Source organism: the organism of the source record quoted next, unplaced genomic scaffold (assembly GCF_019419815.1).
Source record: "Pyrus x bretschneideri cultivar Hongxiangsu unplaced genomic scaffold, Pyrus_bretschneideri_v1 Contig23, whole genome shotgun sequence".
Taxonomy (NCBI): Eukaryota; Viridiplantae; Streptophyta; class Magnoliopsida; order Rosales; family Rosaceae; genus Pyrus; species Pyrus x bretschneideri.
In genome coordinates this window covers 2,639,045-2,656,741 of record NW_025999535.1, presented here as the reverse complement: position 1 = coordinate 2,656,741, position 17,697 = coordinate 2,639,045, and the positions used below count along the sequence as shown (strand labels likewise).

The 17,697-nt window shown below is 37.0% G+C and overlaps 3 protein-coding genes across 5 annotated transcripts; 1 reads left to right on the top strand and 2 right to left on the bottom strand.

Annotated features, from left to right (window-relative positions):
• Positions 1-4,977: 4,977 nt before the first annotated feature.
• LOC103960074 (pentatricopeptide repeat-containing protein At1g53600, mitochondrial) lies at positions 4,978-7,710 on the top strand. The gene has a single exon (XM_009372464.3). It carries the CDS (start codon positions 5,111-5,113, stop codon positions 7,274-7,276), a length of 2,166 nt encoding a protein of 721 aa, XP_009370739.2. The 5' UTR covers positions 4,978-5,110; the 3' UTR covers positions 7,277-7,710.
• A 1,939-nt stretch (positions 7,711-9,649) lies between these two features.
• Positions 9,650-10,370, bottom strand: LOC125478029 (glycine-rich protein DOT1-like). Its single transcript, XM_048585717.1, has 2 exons — positions 10,185-10,370; positions 9,650-10,139 (listed from the first exon to the last, which is right to left on the bottom strand). The coding sequence occupies exons 1-2, from the start codon at positions 10,303-10,305 to the stop codon at positions 9,952-9,954; spliced, it is 309 nt and encodes a 102-aa protein (XP_048441674.1). The 5' UTR covers positions 10,306-10,370; the 3' UTR covers positions 9,650-9,951.
• Positions 10,371-10,910: 540 nt separating this feature from the next.
• LOC103960073 (guanylate-binding protein 4) lies at positions 10,911-16,407 on the bottom strand. 3 transcript variants are annotated; one of them, XM_048585715.1, is made up of 18 exons: positions 16,069-16,407; positions 15,767-15,848; positions 15,154-15,256; positions 14,788-14,857; positions 14,611-14,649; positions 14,407-14,524; positions 14,258-14,315; positions 14,080-14,144; positions 13,969-13,975; positions 13,822-13,882; positions 13,599-13,658; positions 13,447-13,466; positions 13,287-13,352; positions 12,676-12,843; positions 12,227-12,484; positions 11,839-12,051; positions 11,464-11,735; positions 10,911-11,374 (listed from the first exon to the last, which is right to left on the bottom strand). In XM_048585715.1, exons 2-18 carry the CDS (start codon positions 15,802-15,804, stop codon positions 11,233-11,235), a joined length of 1,758 nt encoding a protein of 585 aa, XP_048441672.1. In that variant the 5' UTR covers positions 15,805-15,848; positions 16,069-16,407; the 3' UTR covers positions 10,911-11,232. The 3 variants fall into 3 exon arrangements, with proteins under 3 accessions (XP_048441672.1, XP_009370738.2, XP_048441673.1); XM_009372463.3 differs by lacking the exon at positions 15,767-15,848; XM_048585716.1 differs by lacking the exons at positions 15,767-15,848; positions 16,069-16,407 and adding an exon at positions 15,714-15,733.
• Positions 16,408-17,697: the final 1,290 nt, after the last annotated feature.

Here is a 17,697-nt window from a genome sequence, read left to right as displayed (position 1 = left end):
AATTAAATGAGAAAAAAAAATAGGCAGGGATAGTTATTCATAATTTTAGTTATTGTTGGTAACATTAGTAAAACATTGTTATTAATTTATTGTCAGTGATTTGGCAAGGCCGATTGTGATTTCCTTCAAATAACAATATCGATTCTTGATGTTACCACTAGTTATCTCTCGATAATATCAGCTTGTAACAACTTAAATTGCGACGCGAAACATATTCATAAATTAGATGTTACATGTAATTAATTAATAATAAGCTTCAATTGTACATATGCATCCTTGTATTAACATACGTTTCCTGCCACAGATTTTGGTGTCCATCTTCCTCAGAAGGAGTATTAGTTGTAGTAATGCAGCCATTGTACTGAGACCCTCCAGAACTAGACATGCGATCGATGTCACCAAAACAAGAATCATCCATGTACCAATCAACTAATTCATCAGTACCCTGTGAAGAAGAAAACCATATTTCCATATCCATCCAACCGAACCCAGGTGCGTTTGTTTCCTGGAAATCCCTACCGTCCACAGATCCAACATCGAACAGATGAAAATGATCCTCTTGGTTAATGCTACCAAATTCATGAAGATTATCCATGAAAATTCCATCACCTTCACTCGTGGTAGGCTCGAGCTCTACCTCTAGAGCTCGGATCAGGCTGCTTAACCGTTCCTCGTCGTGATCTTGATCGCCACCTTGTGTTTCTTCCAACAAGGACATGAGTAAGGCATTGCTCACGTTTGATGATGCAACTCCAACTGATGATTCCGAGAAATTATGATTAACACCCATATTGGTGTATGCCAAGTTTTCAGGTGCCAAAGAAGCCATTTGGGAAAGAGACCAAATTGGCAAGAAACTACGAAATGAGGAATATTGCAAGGTAGAAGTCTACAACTTGTGTCTAAGTTATTAGACCTAAATGATTTGCAAGTGTTATGAAACTATAAACAAGTTAGGCCTTTTATATATACATATATATATATGTATAAGTAGGCATGCAAGTCTAGGCATGCAAGTCATGATAACATGGGCATATTCGCACGAAGACATCTTATCATATAAATTTCACCCACTAGCTGCCACCTGTGCTCTTTTATTGGTTAGATATATATCCCTTTAATTTTATTCAAAGACCTAGGTGTGTGTTTGGAATATTTAAAAAAAAATAAAAATTCTAGATAAACCGAATACTTTTTTGTTATATTATATTTTTTTTTTCCGAGTTAATGTAATAATTAAGTTATAAAACTCTTTTTTACAATGCTTTTTCAAGAAACACTTACAAAAAAGTTTAAAAGCAGAAGTTTGCAATAAAATCTTTTATTTTGTTTTGTTTTTATTTTTACAAAAAGTGTCATGGATAGAAGTGTTTCACATAAAAACTTCTCAAATTTATACTAATATATAATGCCAGCAATCCATTTGGAGTCACAGGCTTCACAAAAAATAATAGGACACAAATGCCCTCCAAACAAAAAAGTTAAAAACTAGCCGAAAAGAATGCAGGGGTAATTTTGTTATAAAAAAAGAATTTTTTATTCTTTTTTTTTTTTTTTTTATAATTCGTATCTCACTATTACGTGGAATATCCACAGGTTTCTTCTAGCATGGTCTAATACTATTCATTTAGTCCATGTATTTGACTTTCTTTTTCTTGGATAGAGTTGTCTGTCTGCACTTGTGGCACGTTTACGTAAGGGTAATCGGAATAAGATAAGGGAACTGAATTCCGATTACGGAGTATTCCGGTATTTACTAAATCTTAAGGAATCAAAAAAGTGGTGGAGCTCACACGAAACAAGGAATCCAATTCCTGAAATTGGAGGAACAGGATTCCCTAGTTTTGTGAGGTATTTGAATTCCCTGAGGGTAAGGGAATCAGGAATGGGTCTTTTATTCCTATTATGCCCTCACTTGTTTCTTATTATCCCAATATTGCCCTTCATTTGACACTCATTATGTCATTTTTAATAAATAAATAAATAAACCTATTTATATATTTTTTTTATTTTATAAATTTAATTAAGAATTTAATATAATTAATTAGTATGAAAATAATTTATTTATGTAAGGGTAATTTAGTCATCAACTTAGTTTTCATTCTGATTGAAGTGAATTAGTAAACAACTTACATGGACTCAACATCATTCTTGCCATCCTTTAATAAATAAATAAAACCTATTTATATATGCTTATATAGATGAATTTTATTATATAAATTTAATTTAATTAATTAGTATCAAAATAATTTATTTATGTAAGGGCAATATAGTAATCAACTTAGTTTTCATTCCGATTCCAGACAGTTTTAGTAAACAACTTTAATAGGAATCTGATTCTGATTCCACCTCATTTCAATTCCTCCTCAATCCAATTCTCCTTCACTCCAATTCCTCTCAATTTGATTACAGATTAGTAAACGCGCCATTGGAGTATTGATTACATGGAACATCCACTAATTTCTTATAGTATCTTGTAATTCAAGTAAAGAAAATATTAGGAAGACTATCTTTTTAGAGTCTAGTTTGTAAATCACATGATGTGGCAGTTGATAATTGAATTTTATATTTGATGATCTAAAAAAGGAATCTAATATAAACCGTCACATCATGTGGTCTAAAACGATTGTCTTTCTAGCATCATCCTCCAAGTAATTAACAGAGTTTGCAAGTGGTTCAATATCTTAGTAGATAAAGAGTTGAGTTTCCACACATGCGTCCCGAATTCGAAACTTCTCATCTCTTGAATTATTATTATAATAATTTCAAACTTTCTTTCTTCTTAATAATAATAAAAATAAAAAAAAAAGAGTAAGTAACAAAGAGTTAGTCTTACATCTTAAGTCTCGTATTCAATTTTCTCTTACTTCAATATTATCCACTTGTATAATTCATAGTTATTAATTTCATTGGCTCCTCTAAGATAAAAGATACATTATAAGAGATGCAATTATCTGATCAAACACTCGAGGGGGCTGTCAGTCAAAGATATGGTTGGAGGAAGATGCTGACAAAATGCATGGATACCAATTAGTGAAATATGTTTGATCGACCATCCAACAGGCTACGGTGCATGTGGTGCCACCACATCAATTTTGGTGGAATTCAGATCCCAAAATCTCCCTCAACCTCTATTAGTGGCCTGTGAATATGAATACCCACCCAAGCGATATGCTTACCGACAAGACATCAACACGTTCCAGCAGGCAGGCACCACGCCAATTAATTAAAGTATAATCATTTTGATTAATCGCAATCTTGATTTGTCATCCACTTGCTCGAGTTAAAGAAAGTTCTAGTTTGCAGTTGAAGGGTTAATGCGTTCTTAAGTGGTTCTGAAATTGGAGTTTGATTCTAATTTTACACGAATTAGTACGTTAAAAAATTTGAGTTGCATAAGAGTGATGTTAATTATTCATTTCAACTAAATGATCAACGATAATAAAAAACGGAAAAAATAAATCAACCTGTGTCGTATTCTTGATGAAGGTAAAATGTTCTACCTTTGGATTTAAAAAGTTTCCAAAGCTGTCAACCGTCCTTGATATATCATTGTTTCTTTCTGCCGACAACTTAAAAAGCAAAGAACAAATTAGGAGACTAAGGGGAATGGATGGTAGTAAATATTATGCTAAATCAGTGCAATGGGAGTACTTTAAACTATTTGATTAATTGGCTACATAAAAAACATCACTTGGTTATATAATTACTAAACCCCATACACATGTTGTTTTGTTTATGTGCATGCATGCGTTCCAAAATTATATTGAGAGAATGAAAGAGTGAAAATTGGGTTAGATGCATGATAGGATAAGGATAGCCTGGTGGGATGCATTTGGATTTCGATATTAGAAAGAACAAAAGAAATTTCATATCGTAAAATTTTCGATATATAAAATTTTGGGGTTCCTAGTGCAAAGGTTTGCGTTTTTGTAAGGGCTATAAATCAGTTAGTTGGAGCTTGACAGTGAAAGTAACAAGAAAAGTTTATATTCAGCTAGCTAAGAATTAAGTTGGTATGTTTGATTCGTCAAACTTGTGAGCAACCGTATTCTTTCACGAGACATATGGAACTATATTATAAAATTCTTGAACAAAAGGTCATACTCGTGATTTTTCTTTTGAAGAATCATGTTTACATTTGTTCTAAGGTTAGACTGACCGTCTTTAGTTTGACATTAATTTTAGAAGGAGATTGATATTAGGTCTTATTTTTTTTCGCTTCTATTGAAATTTCATTAACTTTAAGAGCCGAACATGCTAATGCTAAAGATTTTGTTTGTTTCCAGTATGAGCAAAGCTCAATATTGTTAAATATCCTATATCGACCATATTTCTGATAAAAGAAGAGTTTAAATATCTTAATCCTACTTCAACTAACATCGAAATCTTTTGTGATAAAACCTCACACTTGTAGGACTCTGCAAGTGGTAATTAACAAATTGGAAACAATATCGACGTTGTTGAAAGTGGGCCTTTGTTCCTTCACTCTGATATTTTGACATGGTATCAAAGCCAGGGAGCGAGCCTGTACTACACGCGATGGGTGGGTTCCCTTGGCCCCGTGCGATGATGGTGGGTCCCTTGACCCAGGGCGAGTCCCCTTGGCTCCACGTGATTCTCGATGTATGGATCTCCCACAAGTGACCCACTAATTGTCTCTCACGTGATAGGGCATGTTGAGATATCTCACATCAACCATATCCCTGAGAAAAAAGAGTTTAAATATCTCAACCCCACTGCAACTAATAGCAAGGCTTTTGTGATAAACCTCACACCAATTGAACTGTGCAGGTGGTAACTACCAAGTTAGAGACAATATTGATGTTGTTGAAAGTTGATCTTTGACCCATTTTTTTAATAATTTGAAATGATACCAGAGCCGGCCGAACAAATTCACAATCCTAACCCAACTTTCATCTCAATCGGGCCAGGATTTTTAAGCCTATTCCGATCGTTGGGTCTAGGGCAATGCCAATATGCCCATCAAAACAAGAGTTGGGCTATTGAGGCCAGGCAACTAGTTCAAGTTGATTAACATGGATTTTTGCCCATTAGATTTAAAATACAAGTTTGCTAATTGAGATCATCTGGTGTGTCAACTCAAAGCATGCCAACAATACTCAAAACCAGCATTTTCCATAAGCACTTTTCCAATTGTAGCTTTTCGCGTTGTAAGATCCACTGCTCATATCTGTCCACTCAAGCTTGTTCAAAACCCCAAAGCGTGTCCAAAAGCAGAAAAGCCAGCAGCTTTCTTGTTTACTGCAATTCCCAGATCACCCAAAACGGAAGAAATGGTGATATCAAACAAGCCGAATCAGTATTCAACCGCATGCCCGAGAAAAACACTATTTCCTGGACTGCCATGCTCACAGAATATGCCGAAAATGGCCAAACTTCCAAAGCACGTAAACTGTTCGATGAAATTCCCCAACGAAACATAGCATCGTATAATGCGATGATCACGGCTTATATTAGAAATAAGTGTATGGTAGGTAAAGCTTTTGAGTTGTTTTCTGGGATGCCGGAGCGCAATGAGGTGTCTTATAGTGCCATGATCACGGGTTTTGTAAAGGCGGGGATGTTTGACAAGGCTGAGAAGCTTTACTGTGAAATGCCAGTTAGGTGGCGGGAACCGGTTTGTTCAAATGTTTTGATAAATGGGTATTTGAAGGTTGGAAGAACTGAAGACGCAGTTCGAGTTTTTGAGGGTATGGTAAATAGCAATGTGGTTTCTCAGAGCTGTATGGTTGATGGGTATTGCAAAATGGGAAGAATTGTTGATGCTAGAAATTTGTTTGATCAGATGCTGGAGAGGAATGTGATTACTTGGACAGCACTGATTGATGGGTATATGAAGATGGGAATTTTCGAAGCCGGGTTTGAATTGTTCTTGGATATGAGTAGGGAAGGGCTAGTGAAGGTCAATAGCACTACAATGGCTGTAATGTTCGAAGCTTGTGGCAGCTTTGATAGATATCGAGAAGGGATTCAGATGCACGGGTTAGTTTCTCGTAAGGGGTTTGACTATGATGTCTTTTTAGGAAATTCTGTTATCATTATGTATTGTAGATTTGGATGTATAGATGAAGCTTCTAAGGTATTTAATATGATGAACAAGAAAGATGTAGTTTCCTGGAATTCCTTAATTGCGGGTTATGTTCAATGTGCTGAAACTGAAGAAGCTTTTAGATTGTTTGAGGTGATGCCTGCAAAGGATATATTCTCATGGACGACCATGTTATCGGGATTCTCTTGCAAAGGGATGACTGAGAAAGCCATGGAGTTGTTCAAAATGATGCCTGAGAAGGATGATGTTGCTTGGACTGCCATAATTTCGGGTTTTGTAAATAATGGGCAATATGAAGAGGCTCTCATTTGGTTTATTCAGATGCGTCGAGAGGAAATCAGGATCAATCCCCTCACTTTGAGCAGTGCACTCAGTGCTTCTGCCAGTTTGGCCAGTATAAACGAGGGGATGCAGATCCATGCTCTTTCATTTAAGATGGATATGGAGTTTGAATTATCCGTTCAAAATTCTCTGGTCTCTATGTATTCAAAGTGTGGGAACACTGTTGATGCCGATAGGATCTTCAGAAGTATCACTTCGCCCAATACTGTTTCATTCAACTCATTGATTACAGGGTTTGCGCAAAATGGGTTTGGGAAAGAAGCTCTTAACTTATTTCAGAGCATGCAGAATGAAGATTGCGAGCCAAACCAAATCACCTTTCTGGGTGTTCTTTCAGCCTGCGTCCACGTGGGACTAGTAGAAGAAGGATGGCAGTATTTTAATTCGATGAAATTGGTACACAATATAGAACCAGGACCGGATCACTACGCTTGCATGGTTGATCTCCTTGGTCGAACTGGTTTGCTACATGAAGCTGTCGATTTGATTCATTCAATGCCATTTGAGCCCCATACCGGGGTTTGGGGAGCTCTTCTTAGTGCTAGCAGGACTCATTTATGTCTTGATCTTGCACAGCTTGCAACTCGGAAGCTAATCAGATTGGAGCCTGATGACGCGACCCCTTATGTGGTCTTGTCTAATTTATATTCTACTTTAGGGAAAATGAAGGATGGAAACCAAGTGATGATGACCAAAAAATCAAAGGGGATAAGGAAGAGTCCAGGCTGCAGCTGGATTACAGTGAAGGACAAGGTTCATTTGTTTCTTGCGGGAGATCAATCCCATTTGGACTCACAATCAATTAAAGGATTACTCTCGATCATATCAATGGAAATGGGACAGCTACATTTTTATAGATGATAATTCTTTGAAATTTTCTATGTATTCGTCTTCTCAATCATCAAGGTTTTGGGATCCTTCAGATGTTATGTACTTAAGTAATTAGACTACGAGGCCTTGTTCGGAACGGAAACCATTGTTCGTCGGAGATTTAAGTAGAAGCTGTTGCTTATTTGCCGAAACTTGGTTTGGTGAGGGATACTCTGGTATGGTTTTTCGCCAATATACCTCTGAAAGAAGTGAACCAACTGTTGGGTTCCCACGCAAACAGATTAATACTTGCAGTCGTGCTGGAAGAGTTAATTGGTAAAAACACTTGTGCTGGAATAGTTATCAAATTCTCATTTGTTTTGTATGTAATATATTCAAGGGAGTTGTAATTGAAAAATAAGTTACATATTAGAGTACCTTGTATTACAAATCCAAAGTCAGTAAGTACATAATTAACTGTGTAATTTCAGATCGAACTCGGAATATTAAATACATTCCAATTCCTATCCAATTTTTTCAGATTTTTTTGGATTTGTAATTTAAATCAGACGGAGTATTTTGGAAATTTTCAGCTCGGAGTCGGTTGGAATCGCATATATGTTCCTATCCAAATTGCACGCCTAATGAGGAGGGATACTAAAAATGAGCCCAAGCGTGAGAGATTTTCTTATGCACCAAAGATTTAGATCTAATGGCCTCACCGCGCAAAACTGTTTGTTGTGTTCAGTAGGTGCATTGCTCGTCTAATTAGATTGATGCACAGAGGGGGCTTTTAAATATGCATGGGGTGCTTTTTGTGGTTTAATCCGTCGTCTGTCACTTCCTGTTTTAGCTTTGTGTACTAAGAAATGCTACACCAGTTATGTACTGGTGTGGAGTTTCATCGTCCACAACTGCAGCTAACCACCACCACAACCACCGCTGATGCCACCAACGTCACTAGTTGTTGTAGCTACAGCAGCTGCAGTTGCAAAAGTAAAACCATCTCCTCCCAAAACAGTTCCTCCACTTAACATCGTGGCCGGCAGGGTCCTGTGCGAAAGTGAATTTAGAGGGTAAAGGTTCGAATTTTTGTGTGATTATATGGAATTTTTATATTATTTTGTGGAAACTTATGCATTTAATAAAAATAATTTGAAAAAATAATGGAGATGAGGTTCAAACCCATCCCCTAGGCCAATGTAAAAAAGCAGTAATACCACTTTCGCTAAGACTCAAGTTTGTATTATTTTGCACATACTACTATATATACATGTATGCATGCAAATTTGAAAATTTGGGGTCCTTCTGATTTGGGGACCCTGTGCGGTAGCACCACTTGCATCCCCTCAGAGCCGGTTCTGGTGGCCGAAAGCTCGTTGATCAGAATGAGACGCCGCGGTGGCTCGTTTTGCTTTACGATTCTTGTTATTAGACGTGTAGAAAGCAAAGACACCAAATAAATGCAGCAACCCCGAATAAGCCTTCGGCTACGAGAGTTTGCGCAAATGAGTCATTTCTTCACAATTATCCTCCACAGGAAAAGGGGCATGCTGCGCATTCTTTATATATACACGGTTCGTATTGCGGATGTTAGGGGTTGGATCGTGCATGCATTATGTTAGACATTTTTTAAGGGCGTTTATGCGGAAGTTCACAGTTGCCGTTAATTTCTTTAGGGTTTACTAATTTGTGGGAGGGAATGCGTCAAGTTTGTCATTCAACATTTTTCTTCCCATCATAAGTTGACTTTTGGTGCATATAGCAATTTCTTGGAATTTATCATGCAAGCCATACTTATGCATATAGCAATTTCTTGGAATTTATCATGCAAGCAATTAGTAATATAAATTGATTTAGTTAACTGAATCTTCAGATATTGCGCTAAAAGTCTAAATTGATATTGGGCAGGGTAGTGTGTTTCTAAAATTCATTTGATCCGATGGTCAAAAATTAAAAAAATGTGTGAGAAGTAAAATAGGATGTATGAATAGCACATCCTTTCTTTTATTATTATATGAGCGGTGATTTGACAAGATGGCTTTGGTAGAGAAGGCCACTTTTATTTCTTCGAATGGGAGCTTTGATTCAATTTTTCCGTTAGAGGGTATTCCTTTGCTAAAAATTGTGCAGACTCTAGAAATCTCCTGCTTGACCCGTGAATTCATTTTCAGGAAAACTAATGAAAATGGTTTAAAAACTTTGAGTTTTAACGATAAAGATAAAATAAAGGATAAAATGAATAGTACCATGATTGACTTTTTAGTGTAAAAATGTGATTTTTAGTTAAAGTGAACAGTACCACGGACTTTTCGTTAATTTGAATTTTCTTCGTTTATTTTAGATTAATATAGTGTAAACTATCACATGTATTAAAAAAAATAATAAATTCTAAACTGGTATAGATAACACCTCCTATGATTGTGGCATTTAAATTTAGGTACACAAATTCATTATAATATAGTTTGGTACAGACAATTCAGTACAAATATTTAGGTACATTAATTCATCATAATATAATTCGATACAGACGTTTCGATTGCAAACAAATCTTATATTTCGGTACAATCATTTTTGGAAACTTTTGTATTTACATATTTTTCTTATGTGTCGCTAATTTCTTTTAAATGTTTTCTCATTTTAAGTTTATTTATAATTGGGAAGAAATAGTACAACAAGCAACCCCTAAAAAGAGATAGTATAACATGATCCAATCACAAGCACCCTCACCCTCCTCCGCCACAGCCTCCACCGCCACAGCCCCCACCGCCACAACCGCCGCCACAGCCCCCGCCACAACCGCCACTATCTCCGCCGATCACGTTACTAGCTACGGAAGTTGCAACAGCTGCAGTAGCCAAAGCGGCACCAGCTCCTGCCAGAATGACCATCCCACCATCTTTCTGTCCACCACCTTCGCCTCTTTCAACATCGCCGCGGTTAGGTTTCTGTCCACCACCTTCGCCTCTTTCACCATCTTTCTTGTTACCTGTACTACAGCAAGAAAGCACCCAAGAAATACCAATTACGACTGCAATCACAGAGCCAACGGCTATGAGACATATTTCAAATTCTTTCATTTCTTCACAGTTTTATTAGGTATCGCAAAAGGCCATGTCGCGCACTCTTTATATCTCTACGTGTTGCGTATATTTGGGGTTGCCATTTTCATGTTGACGTCATAAATTTAAAGGAAGAATGCGTGAATTAGTCTGTTATGGCATGTACGAGGCAGTTTCTTGGAAATCTATTACGCAAACACAGAGCTAAGTTCGTAGATATTGACCCGTCGGATATGGCCTTATTCTTCAATCCATTGCGTTTTATATTCAAATCATCGTCCTCCCATTATTCTAGCCTAGAGTAATTATATTGCTTGTAATAAAAATAAAATAATTGTTTTAAGTACAAAACCGAGTTAAAAATAATGGTCAGATTTTATTTTATTTATTTATTTATTTTTATCCGAAACTGACTGAATCTTCATATTTTGATAACAAGATAATGTTAATTATTTTAAGTATTGATATTTGGAAATCTCATATGTTCAACAAGGTCTTCAATACAACATCAATTTGTTCAATAAAGCAACAAAGCCTTATTATACTAAGTAAGATCAGCGATATGAATCCTAAAACGTCAATGTACTCAGTTTGCTCAATAAAGAGCGGGAAAAAGAAAACCCTTATCTGAAGTGAACATTTCATTCTGTTTTTTGATATCCTCTCTTTTTGAAACACTAGTGTTATACAAATCCAGTTTAAATGGCTACTTCGAATAATTAATTAAAAAATAATTGCACTACAAACAATTTGGAATTGTTACAGTAATTAGACCTATACGAGCTGTCCTTTTGATTCTTCACTTCTTCACAATTGGAGAGTGAAATGAATCTGACATTTCAGTACCAAAAGAGCTGGCTGCTAGGCCTGCCGGCCGGGCTTTGTGTACAAAAATAGACAAAATCGCCCGAGACAAAGTATATATCAAGCATCCTCTCTGTTTCTTCAATCTGATCTCGGGCGATTTGAGCCGCCCTTGTGATTATTGTACAAGGGTAAGATCCATCCGGACCCGTGTTTCCTTCTTCCGTAACACCGCCAATATAGTATGAACAGAGCTACCAAGACACCGGCTGGAATAGCCCATCTGCCTCAAACAAAGAACAAATTAAAACACAACTTCACTTGCAACTCAAGCAACTTCCTGAGGACTAAGGAGTAGAAGAGTTTTGTTACCTGTCCAGATCAAGGACGGGACTGTAAACGAGTGTTTCCCAAGTGGCTACTATTACATGCCACACGGGGTTGTAGTAGAGAGACTCTGCAGACCAAAACATCCTCGTGTATGTCTCTAAGAAGATGAACATGATCCAGGCCCCGATTTCAATCAATATAAACTTTATGATAAACCGGCCAACGACCACCATGACAAGGGAGAAGGCGACCAACCAATTGAAGAGTCGATGATTGTATTCTTTTATAAATAGAGATCGTGACTTCCCCAACATCTGCAAATCAAATCATATACATCGTACAAATGAGTTTTTGCACCCAGCGGAGAGAAAATGAAGACGAGGAAAAGGAAAATGGAGAACACAACGTATGCCTGACCTTCATCATGCGAACCTCATAGTTTGCTTTTGCAGGTCCAACACACTCTTGCTCAAAACTTTGGTTGCACTGCAGGAAACCTGCGTTGAATTTTGCCATGGAAGGAAGTCTGAGAACTTGAAGCTGGTCCATTTTATCCTCACATCTGGTATACAATGCCTCACAGAGCTTTGAAGATTGATATTCGTTTGCCATGACCACATTCTTAAACACCTAAACAAATTCCCAGAGTTTAAGCAGCAAAGTCATGTTAATATATTTGCAGGAAGCATAGCTGGTGCCAGTGAGGGTGCCAACAAAATAGGTAAAACGACTTGGCATGTTAAGGCGGAGACTAAATACATGACTCGGAGACGGGTTTAGAGCTACTATTACAAAGTTAATATACCTTGTCTACTTCTTCTTGAAGTTGCTCGACTGACTTCTTTGCATGGTGACGGCCAAAATGTTGATCCTCAAAAAGTTTCATCACTTCCTCCATGGACTGTTCATGGTATTCTTGCACAGATTGCTCTACAAGAGGTAAACTGAGTTTTTCCATCCTTTCATGGTACAGCTTTAAGCATCGCTCAAGAATACCCTTATTGAAAACCTCCACCAGAGAACCTGTTGATGGGATCTCCCCCTTGTTCAACGCTTCAAGAATCTGAAAAAAAAATAAAAATTAAAAAAAAAACACAAAATAAACTAAAAGAACGATTGTAGCTAGGATCCTTTCTTTAAGTTCTCTTAAATACCTTATAGATGGGATGCCACACAACATAAACTGTAATGAAACTTAACGATTCTCCTATCTTAGCTGATTTTAACCAACCAACATTATAATATAACAGGTACCTGCTCCAGAAAAGATACAAACTCCTTTCCATTTAGAGTTTTTCCCTGCACAATCTTTGGACGGATGATACTAGAAACAAGCTGTTTTAGTTGTTCCTTTTTCTTAACATACATCGGGTCAAGCTCACCATCCTTCATGTCACAGAGTTTCGTTCGCTCAAGGTGAGGCTGTTCGAAAGTTCGGAATCACCACAGAATCAAAACACTTGACAAACAAATCGAAAATATATCTATAGCAAAGGGAAGTTTAAATTTATTATAATACACGCACAATATTACAATATTATGGATTATATTGTATAGGTTAGAACGACGCTTATTTTTATCAACAGTGAACTCAAGTGTCTTTCTCAATGTTGAAATAACCATATAGCATACATAGCAACTAAGAAATCATAAACTATTGCACATGGGTCAAAAATAAAGCTTGTCCAAAACATGCCCACGTCAAGGGAACTCAACACAACATTTTTGTCCATTTTTAACAAAAAAAAGTCTAGGGATTTGCAGTAAATGTGTAATGCTGAGAGGCTTCATTGAACAGCCTCCCAACTAAAACATAAAGCCAAGAAAATGAGTGCAAAAACTGCTGAAAATAGGAAAACCCATACTTGTGGTAAACTGAAGGCTGTGCTATTATCACCCATAATAGCCAAAGAATCCCGGATCTGGTTAACCTGATAAAGACACACAAAAAGGGTTCGCTTTCAATCCGTGAACAGCAATATCTCAGCAGAAATCCCGGCAAGTGAGAATATAAGGTGAAAATACCATATCAATGTTTTTGTTGCCTGCAATGTCACAAAGCACCCACTATTAAATCCATGATCGACAAACAAATAAATAAGTTGCACTGCATTCATGTAAGAAGTAAAGACAGATCTTTTGCAAGGATGCATACTGGGAGGAAACAAAACACTAACCATCATTGTTAGGGACGCGAAGAAGAGCTTCATTAACCATTTGTTGCACAGATTTCCCTTCTGCAGAATAAACACCACAATGTCAATTCATGAGCACTCTGCTGGAAGCTTGGAAAAAAGGGTTGATAGGTGAGAAGACTAATCTCGGTAAACTGTCATTGTAACTTCTATGTTGCTCATATTTAACTTGAACAAACATGCTATAGGCATTTCTCAAACTTACGTAAAAAATCACGCTGGATGAGCCACAATAACTTTGCAGGTTCAAAAGCAACATCTTGTCCCTACAAAACAATCCAACTATTCACATGTGTAAATTATTGCGAGATAATACATGCCAGGGAGAATGATTTAAGGGATTGGAACTTACCTTCACTCTATTTGCCACATGAAATTTGCAACCAAGACGCAAACATGTCAGTTTTGATAATAGCAAAACAAATTAAGTATAATAACAACAAGGATTGAACAAACTGCGGACCTTCCATAAAATTCTTCAGCAAGCTCAACAGCAAATGACAACCTGGCAATGTCAGCTTCACGGATCTACAGAAAATGACAACCGTAGAGATAAATCAAATAAGGCAAACTGGGATTGAACAATAATGGACCAAGGACCTAGTACATGTTTCTAATACGTCACGCGTTGTGCAACTCACCGTCTCAGGCAGATTATAAACAAGAACAGAACTCATAACAGTTGCCAGAGCGAAAATCCTGCAAAAGAATACTCAGAAACCCAGCAGAAGACACAACTTGAATGACCATCAAAGGAAAATTGAAGATTACATGATGACTTGGAGATTACCGGTCATCATATACGTTTGACTTCCCAACACTTTCAAATCCCTCAGTATCAAGGTAAAAAACCGAAGTTTTCACTCCATCAATATCCAATTCTATTGGGGTTCCCCATACCCAAATCCCTGTAAGAGGCAAAATGCCACCGTAAATATATCTCTCAAAAAACAATAATGCACATCCATGATATCAAGGTTGCATATAGATTTACCTTTTGTTTTTGTGTCACGCATGTGTCCAACACCAAACCCTGTGGGAAAACCGTTTAAAAATAAAACTTAAAGGTTGTTATATTGTTCAAACCAACAACCAATGCATAAAGATTAATCAAACAAGATCCACAGGAAGAAGGTGAAAGAAGTATAACTAATAGAAGTAAAGACCACACCTTCATAACAAGAAAGGGAGAGCAGTTGGTTGAGCAAAAAAGATTTTCCAGAGCGGTATGGTCCAATAACCTAAGAACAAAAATCATTTGAATAGAATCAAGAAGTACACAGAGAATAGAAAGTTTGCTTTACCCAGGGAAATGTAAGACAATAAATTTAATCGTAAATCTTTTAGTCATATTTGTATCCATGGAGACTGAAAACCACTGCCCTTTAGCCTACATGATACTACTACACCTCTACAAAGGTGAGGTCATTAAACTCTAGCTAAAACTAAACATCCAGAGTTTGGTAAGATTTCCAAAAGTAAAAATGTAAAGTTCACAAGAATTATAGATGCTACGGAGAACAGGTTTAAGTCTTACGGCAACAGCTGCAATTGGATTTGTTATTCTTTCAATGGCCTCCAACCCTTCCCTTGAAAGACGAAGTTTTGTATGACCAGGATCAGGTTCCACAATAGGAAATCTGTATGTAAATATTGCACAAACATTAGCCACCTACGATGTGCATAACACTGGCAGAAAAACAGCAACAATGGTTAGGCAGCATTTAATCTCAAAATAAGGTGCAAAGTGACTCATGGGTCGAGAAGGTTTCCAAAATAAGATGCGAAGATTCACAGTACCGCACAATTGAGGCAGGGAGCATAGTTTCTTATGATGTTTTATTTCACTCGTTATAGTCTCCCATTAGTGTTTAGGAACATCCTACCTACTTCGATAGCAAAACAATATTTAACCTTCACAATCTAGAGCACCTTAAAATCATGTTCAACATTCGTGATTGGCCGGCACTCTCGCATTGCTGCATTATTCTAATTTACACTATCAGAAAGTAAACTAACATAACCGCACTACAATTGGCTCATAAAAAAAATTTACAAAAAAGAAACACAGTGCTCATATGAAGCACATTGACATACTTCATGCTGTTAACAAATCACTAAACGACACAAATAAGCTAAAAGTTCCCAACTTTTCAGTATTTTGGAAGCACTTTTCCAACTTTCTCATGTTTCTGAAACTTGTTTTTAGAATCACCAAACGCCGTCCCAGATCTAAAACAAAAGTTTCAAAATTTATTCACTAAGCATAATAACTGCATTGCAATATTGTTCACCATGATCAAAATTCAACTCCAACTATCCAAAAAAGCCAAAAGCCAAAGCTGTTTCCAGCTAATCCCATTGGCACCAGATTTCTCCCATCAGCAAAAACAGAAAAAACACCAAACTTTAGATTAAAAAAAACAGAACTTGCATCACAAAAATCACTTACGCCTGGTGAAAATTCTCAATTGCGAGCGACCCAGATGCGAAAAAGCAGACAACAATCGAAAACACAAAAACCCAATTCGACATCGCCATGGAAGAAGCAGGGGCCTTCATATGGCAAATGCGGTCGAGTTATAGGCGGGTTCACGGAACTGTGTGCACGAATCAATCATGGGGGTGAGAAGAGCAATCTGTTTAACAGAGAAAAGCAGTGTACGTGAATGGGATCTGGGGAAGACTAAGAGATGAGTGTGTACGTTAAGAATCGTGCACCCACACGATGGCGGTTTACTGAGAGGGGAAAGCTTTCAGGACAGTTGGCTTTTTGTCCCGAAAAGCACAGGATTCCTGCCCTAAGAGAGCGAAAGTGGTCTAAATGGAGTTTAAGTTTTAATTGACGGATGAGTCCTCGGAGTTTGGAGTTTGACCTACTAAGGAGAAAGGGTAGGTTGGTAAATTTATGTAAACAATGTGTGAGTAGGATTTTAGCACCTGGATGAGAACTGGATTCTGATTGGCTGTGTTTACGTTGTTGTTGTTGTTTCCCTTTTGTGTTCCAAAACGAAACTCCACGACTTTTCCAATGTTAAATTGTGTTGAATCTTAAGGTCATCTGGAACCGAGGGTTGGTCAGAGAGTTCATTTTAGTCATCAGGCTCTTCAAGAAATTAATATTTTAATAAACAGTAAAGGGTTATATTTGCTTCTATCTCCAACCGATGGCTAAAGAGCCATAGGGCTCATTTTAGTCCTATCACAAAAAACTGTCTCCAATCGAGGTCCAAAGAGTCATAGTGTCAAACATAATTTATTATTTAAATTTAAAAACTACAACAACTTAAATTTAATATCCATAATCAACATCATCTTCATCATTCACCATTGTAGGAGTATAGTTAGAGGTAAACAACTACCGTCGGGTCATAATTTCTTCTTTTTTTTTTCCTATCAAAATAGATCTTACCCATTGGAATGTAATTCAAAGTATTCATTTCCATATTCTTATCACCCATCTCTTCTTGTATTTGTTTGGCCCGTTATTCATGCCTACGGTTCCTTTCTTCCACCTCAAGGGTAGTTTGCTTCGCCATTAATCGCAATGAAGCCGCCATTTCCAGTTGAGCGGCGTAATCATCATTTGCCTTCCCCTTTTCCTTCAACCTTAGTACCTTGTTTCGTCCCATAGCCCTAGGTATGGAACCTTCACTCAAAGACGGATTTTCTACCCTTGTTTGCTGAATGGTAAGAGATCCATCTTCATTCATATACTGCAACTAAGGATGCAGTTCCGAACATCGAGGTAGGACCTACTCTATGTTGAGGTGAATCTTCACAAATAACACCCACGCCTTACCAATTTCCCAACAACTGTGAAACTGAAAGGGTTTCAAACTGCCCTCCATATACAATTCCTCTGTTTGGCTTACCTAGAAAATATAATTACAAAAATTAAAGGAAATTAATTTATGAAATTAAATGCAATATAATTAAATGTATTTACAAAAATTAAAGGAAAGTAATTCATGAAATTAAATGTAATATAATTAAATATTTAAAGTAAATTGTGAAAACAATTACTTCGTCCGTAGTAGTTAGCGCCGTTTTCATGTCTACTTGCGGCTGCTAATAGTGC